Raw genomic sequence first — 12,402 nt, 5'->3', positions numbered from 1 at the left:
TCCCAGGACACTGGGATCATGACCTGAGCTGAAGGCAGAGGCTTTAACCCACTGAGCCACCCAGGTGCCCCTCAGTTTCTCATTTCTAAAGTTTTTTACAGTGGTGGCCATCCCAGGGTCCTAGACTTTGCCATGAGTGAGAACCCAGACTCTAGAGACCAACCACCAAAGAACAGGAGTTTGGTTCTCTCTTTTTCAGAGCATACCACGCTCGTAGCCAAATGCAGTGATCCAGACTTTTCATCAAGACATTCAGCACTGCAGTCGAAGCTGTGAAGAATGCTAACGCTGGAATGCAATGGGAGCTGCTAAAATTTTCCAGCAGAGGGGAGGAGCTTCTCTAAAGCCTTTAGGAGGCTTTTATAACCAGGGAAAATGCCAGGGCTCTTCAAAGGTGTTGCTTTAGGGGAACAAAACAAAACAAAAAAAGCTGATTCCAGTATCCCTCTTGGCATCTCACTTGCTCTTCTGTGTTGGCCTAGATATGCCTGGACCTCTCTACATTATCAGGAACCCATTGTGACATTATGTTTCAGTTCTGAGCCAGGGTCAGTATACCCAGCAAGGGCTTGACTGCATTTAAGTCACCAGTTCCTATAATTTTGCCTGTACAAGCTTTCCATATCCATTCCCTCCTTTCTATCCCTACTGCCTGAGTTCACGCCCTTATAACCACTATGGGGAGTTACTAAAGATATCTGTGCAAAGCATGCATATGACTAGAGTCATGTTTGGGGAAGGCCACCCTGACTGCACATGGAGGAGAGTCAGGTAGGAAAGGAAGGGAAGCTAGGAGAAAGGTGGCAGGGACGATGGACTACTGTCCACCATCAAACTTTGGCACTCCTGTGACTGACCTGGATTCAGTGTGTGACAGCCCGGGGCAGCCATTCTTAGATACCTGTAGGATTACACTATGATCACCCAAATAGGCCATGGGATAAATCACTAAACCATTTTTGTAAAGAAATGTCCATATTATTATCCATACTTTACAGAGAGAAAATGGAGGTTCTTTGAAAGCACATTACTTGCCTAAGATTACTGGGAAACTTTGCTGGAAAAGAGCAGAAAAAAGAGTCAGATCAGACTCATAGGCCACTATAACAGCAAGGGCTCCTAGAGATAATATAGTCTCTCCTTTCCCTCCCTAATTTTATCTAAGGGGAAAGTTGAGATCCAGAAGGGGAAAATGACTTGTTTATGGTCATAGCAGTAAGGAAATGGCAGAGGAAACCACTTTATGTCTAGACATGGCTGGAAGCTGGGTCTGTGGCCCCAAGCCCAGGCTCTCTCCTCTAGATTCTATAGAAGTGATAGTGTCTGCCTATCACTATTGGTGGCATTCTTCACGGCGGGAAAACTGGGACGGAAGAGTATCATCCTAATCTGCAAGTGAAAAGGCAGATATGCCTACAGCATATTTGGCTTCCAGAAATTCTGGTGATGAAAATTTAAAAATTGACACCTAGGGACCAAATGGTGATGGTACTCTGAACAGTCCATAATGAGCTATGAGGTGCACAGAAATCAAGTGACTGTGTTTATAACTCAATGTGGCACACTCAGGAGACAGCACCAGACAGAAGGCCTGGCCCTGACTGGGATGACCAAGAGGCACAGCCTGGTACCGCACAAAGCACTGTACTTGGAAGCGAAAGAAAAGCTGGACTTAAAGCCTATCTGCTTAGTCACTGGATGACATTGAATGACCTCTCTATGTGTCAGTTTCTTCCCCTAGAACACCTAACGTTCTTAAGAAGCTTGAAATAGTAAACTTATGTGAAATGGAAAGAGCATAGACATCAGATGGATTCTGACCATCCTTGATTCAAATGCTGGCTCTGGAAATTACTAGCCATTTGGGCAAGTCATTGAATCTCTCTGAGTCTCAAACAGGGTCTTTAATAACTAGGATATCTGAGGATTAAATAAAAATATACCATTTATAATACTACAAAAGCAATAATGACTTTTTTTTTACTTTCTTTTTTTATTAAGTTTTTAAATTTCAATTCCAGTAGAGTTAACACACAGTGATATATTAGTTAGAGGTGTGTATAATAGAGTGATTCAACAATTCTAAACATTACTCAGTGCTCACTGTGATAAGTGAACTATAATACTTTAAAATGGAATAATGCTTTTAAAGCCTAGCACATAGTAGTTATGACATCTAGTATATAGAAGTCACTCAATAAATGGTATCTTTAAAAAAGGTTGAGTAATGTACACAAATAGGACATCAGTATTACTATAAATTGGAGATAATTATGTTCCTGGTATTCTATTGGCATGCTTTATAGATGAAACATTTATGCAAAGTGCTGATTCAACCACTCAGGAAAGACACCAAAGAAACATTCCCAGACCTCGAGGAATTCACAGTTCAGAGAGAAAGAGAGGAGACACACATGAAAGAACAAATCTCAATTTAATCATAAAGAGCAGCCCAAGGCAAGTTCAATACAAGCCACCTTGCTGCACCACACTGATTAACTCTCCAGGGGGAAACCAAGAGCAATGACCTCAGGTGGGTACAGTTGAAAGGGCAGTTAGCAGAGACACTTACGAGTATAGAGTCGTGGGGCGCCTGGGTGGCTCAGTGGGTTAAAGCCTCTGCCTTTGGCTCAGGTCATGATCTCGGCGTTCTGGGATCGAGCCCCACATCGGGCTCTCTGCTGAGCAGAGAGCCTGCTTCCCCCTCCCTCTCTCTCTCTCTGTCTGCCTCTCTGTCTACTTGTGATCTCTGTCTGTCAAATGAATAAATAAAAAAAATAAAAAAAAAAAAACGAGTATAGAGTCGTTATTTAATAAATGGTATCTTTTAGAAAGGGTTGATCTAGACCTGCCTACTTCTCAGGTTTCATGGTCCCTCATCCCCTAGTACCCACTTTAAACTCCAGGATTAAAAAACTCCTAAAAAGGGGCGCCTGGGTGGCTCAGTGGGTTAAGCCGCTGCCTTCGGCTCGGGTCATGATCTCGGGGTCCTGGGATCGAGCCCCGCATCGGGCTCTCTGCTCTCTAGGGGAGCCTGCTTCCTCCTCTCTCTCTGCCTGCTTGTGATCTCTCTGTCAAATGAATGGATAAAACCTTTAAAAAAAAAAAAAAAAAGCCTCTGTCTTCGGCTCAGGTCATGATCCCAGCGTCCTGGGATCAAGCCCCGCATCGGGCTTTCTGCTCGGTGGGGAGCCTGCTTCCTCCTCTCTCTCTCTCTACCTCTCTGCCTACTTGTGATCTCTGTCTGTCAAATAAATAAATAAAATCTTAAAAAAAAAAAAACAACTCCTAAAAGTTTCTCAAATGCATCTCCAGGGTCAGTGTCTCCCTACCTTCACCCAGAAGGCTCCCCCTCTTTGCAGAGCCTCTGACGCTTCACCCCACAGGAATAATGTGAGCAACTCCTATTTATTTTTAAGACTCAGTTCATACTCATCCCGGAAGCCTTCCCTAATTTCTCAGGCTGAGTTAGGTACTACTCTTCCGTGTTCCCATAGCAAATCCTCCCCCTGATACACCACTCTCAATCATACGTACTCATTTACTCGACAAATACTGATTGCTAGTGATGAGCAAGAGCAGGACTAGCTTCAGGGACAGAATAGGAAAGCAGACAGCCATTGTCTCTGCTCACTAATGCTTACGGTTCATCAGGAAAGGCATATACAGAACAAGTAATTATAAGGAGATGCATGTTTTGAGGGAGGAAGATAGAATGTTATGGAATTGTGAAAAAACAGACTAACGCTATCATTATCATCATCACTACCTACCGGCTCTATGTTTCAGACACTGTGCCAAGTTCTTAAAATTCTCTTATTTAATTTACTTCTCAAAACAACACTGGGAAATATAATTCCTATATAAAGCCAAGGAAACTGTGGCTTGGAAAAGTTAAGGAAGGTACCCAAGGACACACACCTAGTAATCATCAGGGCTGAATCTTTAATTCCATCCAGGTGTGCCTAATTCCAAAACATTTCTCTCAACCTCTGTCTTTCCTTTTAAGGAAAGTGTGTGGAGCCTGCCAGTTTCCTCAATATCTACTCCCCCTTTCTCCTTTAATAACTTAATTGCGGGAAGACAACTATGGATGGCAAACTTTATTCATGAAAAAAATCATTAAAGAAATCAAAGTAAAAAAAAATAACTGCTGTATTTTAGCTGGGTATATAATAAATAAAAATTACATAATAAAATTACATAATAAAAATTACATTTCCCAATCTTGCAGCTAGGTATGGTTATGTGACTAAGTTCTGGTCAGTGAGATAAGAGCTTACGCACACTACTTTCCCTTTCACCATCCTGCTTGATGGCATGTGGACATGATGGCTGAAGCGGGAGCAGCCATCTCAAAACTGAGATAGAAGCAGTATGGTAAGTGTGGCAAAGCCAAAAGTTGGAATATCTACTTACACTTTTATGTGGAAGAGAAATAACCTTCTATCTTGTTTATGCCCCTTGATTAAGTGGTTCTCTGTGTGATGGCAGCCAAACTACCATCTCAATTACTATAAGAAGGTACTACGTTTCATTCATTTCTCTATTTCTCCACATTAAATGTTGAGTTGAACTGAACTGAATTCTGGTTCTGGTTCCATCTTCACCAGATGCATGTCATAGAGAAATTATTTATGCCCCTCAATCAGTTTCCTTTTCTACCCTGTCTATCTGACAGAATAGTTGGTGAATCAAATGGCATCGTTTTCCAATTTGTTGGTTGCAAAGGGCCTAAGAAAAATCATGTTTCTCTTTGTGAAACACCACAAATTCCTCATCCATATACTTTTATCATATGCAAGAATGACTTTACTAGCAGAAAACATGGTTATATTACATAAATGGAGTTCTCTACATCTCAAAAACTATGAATATATATCTGAGTCTCTCTGTTAATATTTGTTTTCATCAAGTAAAAGTGATGGGAGAAAACTTGAAATTTAGAAAAGTCGATCCATGAATTTAATATCTTTCTAAAATGTGGAAGATTGCCCTTAATACGCCTAGCTGAGGCGAGGCTCAGCTCTAGGATCACCAATGTTCCAAGGGCATATTGCTTGAGAAGCACCGAGATCATGGATGTGAAGGCACTTTGAAAATGGAAAGGGATCACTGCTATTATTCATATCAAACATGACTCCCTCTAAAATTCTGACGTGGTTGTAACTCAGCAGGACAGGCAAGGCAGAATGAGACTGGTGGACTGGAGACGAGGGCACTCTAATGGCACAGGCTGAGTAAGGTCATCACAGGAATCATTCTCTGTATCTGGAAAAGTTCTGGGAAACTCTTGCATGTTCTTTACAGCCCCAGTGCTGGATACTTCGAAGGCCAGTTCACTTTACATACTCAGTGTATGAATGTAGGCACCATTTGGGAAATGTTTGTTGAGGTGACCTCCAAAACACCTTCACTGACACTTCCAGGGAGAATTGCTTCCTTAACTTTGTTCTCTTGATATTTAGTTCATTCCCCTAGTACAGCACTTACCACGTGTAGTTAGTTAGATTCTTGAGCACTATCTTTCCTAGCCTGCTGTATACGTTTGGTAGGAAAAGACTGTGTCCCATTCACCCGAGCATCATCTGTGCTCACACAGTGCCTGGCATATCGTAGATGCTCAATAATGGCTCTTCTTTTCAATGAGTTACAGCAGGTAGACTTGAGGAAAAACGTGGATGCTAATTTAAAACAACTCTTCCCTAAATCAGTCCTATAACCCATGTCTAGCCCTATAGTTACTGCACTGGCAAAGACCCATCTTTCTGTTCCCAGGAAGCTGGGCTGTCACCATAAAGTGATTCTGATCTGCTGATTTTTCTGGGAACGATGCCACAGTCTCCTCACAGACTTGTGGCTGTGGGAGCTCATCTATGGGTGTTACAATAAACTAAATAGGTGTCATAAATGACAGACACCTCCTCTATGTCAACAGTGCAAACTGTTTCCAAGAGAAAAGACATCTCGTCTCTTAGGGAGCCATTCTATAAAGAGGCCTACGTTACAAAAGATACATATTACTTTCTTGCCCCTGGGTCCTAGAAAATTGAACACAGGACAATTATTATAAGCTGACAGCTATTTATGTTGTGTCCATTCCATCCTCCCACATCCTCCTCTTGGAAATTTTGCTTCTTGGATTGTAATTACCCCAAGACTGAAGGCAGAACAGCTGAGGGCAAGTAAGTGGTCTTGGGAGAAATAACCTGGCACTCTACAAAAATGAAGGACTACACATTTATTTCTATGAAATAAAAATCACTCCAAACAATCTGAAGCCTTTTAAAGTCAACAGAGTGGGGTGCCTGGGTGGCTCAGTTGGTTAAGTGGCTCAGGTCATGATCGCCAGGGTCCAGGGATTGAGGCCCTCCTCGGGAATCCCTGCTCAGCAGGGAGCCTGCTTCTCCCTCTCCCTCTGCCTGCCACTTGTGCTCTCTATCTCTCTGTGAAATAAGTAAATAAAATCTTTTAAAAAAAGATTTAAAATAAATAAATAAATTCAACAGAATGATTCAGGGCCCTTGAGGAAATAATGAGGTCTATACATTGAGACACAGTGCTAGGTCTAGAGATGAGCTCTGAAGCATGATCCCTCACTGCCACAGTCAAGCTGGGTCATAACAGCATGTAAGATTACACCAGCAGAAATGGGACAAGGTCTGGGCACTTGATGCATGAGAATTAACTCTTGTCTTAGGGATGAAAGAAAGAGAGAAAAAAAATGGAATCTGGGAGCTTATTTTTTTTTCTAGGATCTATGCTTAGGGAGAGAAAGGGGGCCTTCTAGCCTTTCTAGTCCAGTTCCCCAACAGGGGAGAAGAAACAGGGACCTGGAGAGAGCCTCTGCAAGCTGGCAGATGAGAACTTTCATGTACTGTACCATGCAGGAAGCAAGGAGCCTGCAGCAGCTTTCACTACTATCTGGCTAGCCACCCAGGGACAACAAATGACATCAGAGAAAAGCCTACAATCCCAACCAAAGAGAGTATCCCTCCCTTCAAGCAACCAAGGTCATCTGGAGCCAGCTGTTTGCAAAGAGTGGGTTGTGTTTGCCAGCTCTGATTTATAAAACCTTGGGGCAGCTCTAGTAAGCACATATCAGTTCAGCTCGATCAATATTTACTGTCCTCGACTTGATGCCAGGCCCTCTGCTGCAAATTGAGGAGAAAGAGCTAGAAGGGGAAATGGTCATCAAACAGACCATTCAAACAGAGCAGTAAGTCATATACAGAGCAAGCACAAGGAACTCTAGGAGCTATAGTAGGACAAGTAATCCAGTGCTGGGAATCCAGGAAGTTTTCTCAGAAGGGGAGGTTCATTTTCCCCCTCCTCATCCTGCTTCCTCACTACAAGTTAAAGGTTGAGGATGCATTAGCCAAGTGAAAAGAGGGAGAAGATATTCCAAGTAGACAGAACAGCCTTGAAAGAGTATATGTTTCATAGAGAAACTTGTGAGGCCTTGAAACAGTGTGATGATTTGGATAAAAACCAAGAGGCTCAATGCAGTTAGAGCATTATGCTCTAACTCCCTAGATGGGAGAAGAAACTAGGGAAAAACTCATCCATCCCTAAGATGGGAGAAGAAACTAGGGAGAAATATAAGGACAGATGGCATTAATATGGCATTAAGCTTCCTTTTATACCAAACTACAGAGTGGGTCAGAGCATGCCATATGCAGAAAATTATCTTTTAAGATGGAGGATCCCTAGACACCTGGGTGGCTTAGTCAGTTGAGCGTCTGCCTTTGGCTCAGGTCATGATCCCAGGGTCCTGAGATCGAGTTCGCGTCGGGCTCCTTCCTCAGAGGGGAGCCTGCTTGTCCCTCTGTATGTGTGTTCTCTCTCTCTCTCTCTGACAAATAAATAAAATAAATCTTTAAAAATAAAATAAAAATAAATAAAAGATGGAGGATCCCAAGAAATTAACAAAAAAACAAAGAACACACACCCAAACAAAATGAAGTTTATTTCCTACTAATTTATATGGGACTTTTAGAAGAGGGATATCACGGGGCGCCTGGGTGGCTCAGTGGGTTAAACCTCTGCCTTCAGCTCAGGTCGTGATCTCAGAGTCCTGGGATCCAGCCCCACATCGGGCTCTCTGCTCAGCAGGGAGCCTGCTTCCTCCTCTCTCTCTGCCTGCCTCTCTGCCTACTTGTAATCTCTGTCTGTCAAATAAATAAATAAAATCTTAAAAAAAAAATTTAGAAGAGGGATATCACAAAATAGAACATCTCCAACAACTACTCTAAGGTGTCACAACTCAGAAAGGGTATAAATCACTCCTTCTTTTGAATTTTAATAGCACTTTGTATCTTCCTTTTAGCACCTGTCACTTTCTGCTGAAGAGTGTAATTATCTGTGTCTTACCTCTAATGACTTACCAGCTGTCTGAGCGTGAACCAGATCTTGTTCATTCATCCTCTAAAATTTTATTACAACCCACTCTGAATAGACAAGGCACCCTCAACAATGCCCACCATATAATAGACGTTTGATAAATGTTTCAGAGCATCAGAGAATTACATGATATCAGAGCTGAAAGACTCTTAAAGATACTCTAATTCAGGGACACCTGGGTGGCTCAGTTGTTAAGCATCTGCCTTCAGCTCAGGTCATAAGCCCAGCATCGGGCTCCCTGCTTGGTGGGAAGTCTGCTTCTCCCTCTCCCACTCCCCCGCTTATGTTCCTGCTCTCGCTCTCTCTCTCTGTCAAATAAATAAAATCTTAAAAAACAAAACAAAAAGATATTCTAATCCAGTTTCTCAGCCTTTATTAAGACTTTGATAAAAGTTACAGACTCTCTTCCCAGAAAAAAATTACACATATAAAACACTTTACAGGGCACCTGGATGGCTCAGTGGGTTAAGCCTCTGCCTTCGGCTCAGGTCATGATCTCAGGGTCCTGGGATCGAGCCCCACAGTGGGCTCTCTGCTCAGGAGGGAGCCTGCTTCCTCCCTTCTCTCGCTCTGCCTGCCTCTCTTCCTACTTGTGATCTCTCTCTCTGTCAAATAAATAAATAAAATATTTTTTAAAAAATTTTACATATAATTTCAGGGCCCACAATGTCCAGAGGGTTAAGGTTAATTATCCAAAGCCATGAAGATGTAATAAGTGGCATAACTAAGCCTACAAGCTTCCTGGTTCCCAGTTCAGTCCTCTTCCCACTACAAACTACAAATGAACAATTTTAATTAGGCTATTTCCTGCTGGGAGGCTGCCTAAATATAAGCCTCAGATGTGGCAATGATCCTCTCATGAAATTCCCTGCTATAAGGAGGATGCTCAGGAGAACATGGCAAGCTTAGTGACTTTTTTTTTTTTTTTTTAAGATTTTTGTTTATTTATTTGACAGAGAGAGACACAGCACAAAGGGAACACAAGGGGCACCTGGGTGGCTCAGTCATTGAGCATCTGCCTTCGGCTCAGGTCATGATCCCAGGGTCCTGGGATGGGGGCCCACATGAGGCTCGCTGCTCAACGGGAAGTCTGCTTCTCCCTCTCCTGCTCACCCTGCTTGTGCTCCCTCTCTAGCTGTGTCTCTCTCTGTCAAATAAATAAATGGAATCTTTAAAAAAAAAAAAAGAGAGAGAGAGAGAGAGAGAGAGAGGGAACACAAGCAAGGGGAGTGGGAGAGGGAGAAGCAGGCCTCCCCCTGAGCAGGGAGCCTGATTCGGGGCTCGATTTCAGGACTCTGGGATCATGACCTGAGCCAAAGGCAGACACTTAACAACTGAACCACTCAGGAACCCCAAGTTTAGTGGCTTCTGAGACCCAAATAAGGTGGTATTGACCTCTGCCAAGGAGAGAAAGGGGTGGTGGGAAACGATTATGGTTACGTAGAACATTACAATAAACCAAAGAGGAAAAGGTGATGTTGACGTCTCCCTAGGTAGAAAAGCAAAATGTTTCTTAACCGTACTGTTTACAGGAAGTGACAGAATCTGACTCAAAACCAGACTTTCTGACTTTCAGGCTGGTGGTGTGTCCACCTCACTGCAAAACCCTCTGCACATGCCCAGAAATCTAACCATAGAAGCAATCCTGCAGCTCTACGAGTCCTAAGAAATGGGCTAAATAATCTTAACATGCTTAGAACTAACTCCCAGTTATCACTAATAATGTATGCAAGGAACATAAACATCTTTTAAATCTGCAAATACTGTAAAACTATTTGGCTGAAAATACCAATCCGCCTCTACTTGCCACAAACCATTCATTCAACTTAAGTGAATATATCCTTTATTGTGAGGTCCATGCTGAAATAAGTACTAAGAAGGTGTTTTTTTAAAGCACCACAAATAATAAAACCAAATCATTGGCTTTTCACTGCGATAACCTTGTGTAGGGACAAGATTGAGAGCTGGCAGAAACAAAACAGTTCAATACAGATAATTTCCAAATGAAATAACTGGAGAGGACTAAAGGGGGACCCCAATATTATCTACCTCCAATGTTATCCACCCTATGCAGGTCTTTGCAAAAGCTGCACACTATCCTCTTCTAAAGGACCCTTGCTCCCTTTACCTCCTGTGGTTTCACTAGATGCTTGTATCTTCCAATGCCATGGGTAGGCCTTGTCTTGTAGTGCCGACTGGTACTCAGCAGAATGCCACCTAAACGACAGAAAATAAGACAAACCTGTTTCAAAGCTCCTGTAGGGCAGATCATCACACATGAGGAGACAAATTCTCCACCATAAGACTGGGAATATGTGGGATAGCAGGCCTCTTGCTGGTTTAAAGAGCCAGGAGCTATTTCTTGATCCTGGGCTGACTCTCAGTTTACCCTCTTTTTCTCTCCATTTGGGCCCTGGACTATATCCCCTCGCCACTACCTATCTTCCTTTGAGAAATTCTCTCCTCGTATAGCCACTGGTGATAAGAGGACAAAATACATTCTTACAGTGTTCTGGTTTTCGCTTGCTTCTCCAATGCCAATAATCCTTTTGAAGTTTTTTAATGTGGATCACACAGAGAAAGAGATGAGTGGCAAATACAACGAGGTACGAGGAGAACCACAGATTTCCACAGTTTTATGAGCCATCTGTTGGACTTATCTGTGCTAATAAGGAAAAACCTCCAGCACACACTGCAACCTCCAACACCTCCACACAAATAACAATAAAAAAACAAAAACCTAAGGTACAGAACAGTGTGTTTGTATATTACTACAAAGTATAAACGAGGATCTCCATATACATATTTATTGTGGTAGGCCCAGACATGCACCACTTGGACCCACCTCCAAGGAGGGACTTTAATCTTCATTATTGTTATCCTTGTTTACAAATAAAGACACTATAACTCGACACATGAAAAGATGCTTAACATCACTCATCATCAGGGAAATGCAAATCAAAACCACAATGAGGTATCACCTCACACCTGTCAGAATGGATAAAATAAAAAACACTAGAAACAGCAAGTGTTGGCGAGGATGTGGAGAAAAAGGAACCCTCGTGCACCGTTGGTGGGAATGCAAACTGACACAGCCACTGTGGAAAGTAGAATGGAGGTTCCTCAAAAAGCTAAAAATAGAACTATCTAGGGCACCTGGGTGGCTCGGTTAAATGTCTGCCTTCAGCTCAGGTCATTACCCTAGGGTCCCTGGATCAAGCCCCACATTGGGCTCCCTGCTCAGTGGGGAGTCTGCTTCTCCCTCTCCCACTCCTCCTGCTTATGTTCCCCCTCTCACTATCTCTCTCTGTCAAATAAATAAATAAAATCTTAAAAAAAAAAAAGAACTACTTTATGATCCAGTAACCGCAGTGCTGGGTATCTACCCCAAAAATATAAAAACACTAATTCAAAGGGATACACGCACCCCTATGTTTATAGCAGCATTATTTACAATAGCCAAATTATGGAAACAGCCCAAGTGTCCATCAAATAATGAATGGATAAAGGACATGTGGTGTATATACATATATGTATACACATATACATAACAGAGTATTATTCAGCCGTGAAAAAGAATGAAATTCTGCCATTTGAAGCTAGATGGATGGATCTAGGGAGCATAATGCTAAGTGAAGTCAGTCAGAGAAAAACAAATACCACATGATTTCACTCATATAAGGAATTTAAGAAACAAAACAAATAAGCAAAGATAAAAGAGAGAGAAACCAAGAAACAGACTCTTAACTATAGAGAACAAACTGATGGTTATCAGAGGGAAGGTGGGTGGGGGCATGGACTATATAGGTGATGGGGATCAAAGAGAACACTTATCATGAGTATGTTAGCTACACTGGAATTAAAATTAAAAACTTAATTTAAGGGGCGCCTGGGTGGCTCAGTGGGTTAAGCCGCTGCCTTCGGCTCGGGTCGTGATCTCGGGGTCCTGGGATCGAGCCCCGCATCGGGCTCTCTGCTTAGCAGGGAGCCTGCTTCCTC

The 12,402-nt window shown here is 42.5% G+C and overlaps 1 protein-coding gene across 3 annotated transcripts in view; it reads right to left on the bottom strand.

The window, feature by feature from the left end:
• The window catches only part of LOC111159456 (mitochondrial ribosomal protein L48), a 56,509-nt gene that overhangs the window by 18,962 nt on the left and 25,145 nt on the right, over nt 1-12,402 (bottom strand). For all 3 annotated transcript variants that reach the window (XM_022521946.1, XM_022521948.1, XM_022521949.1), the window contains one exon: nt 10,532-10,620. In XM_022521946.1, the coding sequence (XP_022377654.1) occupies nt 10,532-10,620 (89 nt within the window). The remainder of the gene's footprint in view (nt 1-10,531; nt 10,621-12,402) is intronic.

This window comes from Enhydra lutris, unplaced genomic scaffold (assembly GCF_002288905.1).
Source record: "Enhydra lutris kenyoni isolate GAN:26980312 unplaced genomic scaffold, ASM228890v2 scaffoldscaffold68, whole genome shotgun sequence".
NCBI lineage: Eukaryota > Metazoa > Chordata > Mammalia > Carnivora > Mustelidae > Enhydra > Enhydra lutris.
Note: the sequence above shows the minus strand (reverse complement) of the source record. Positions and strands in the feature narration are given on the sequence as shown.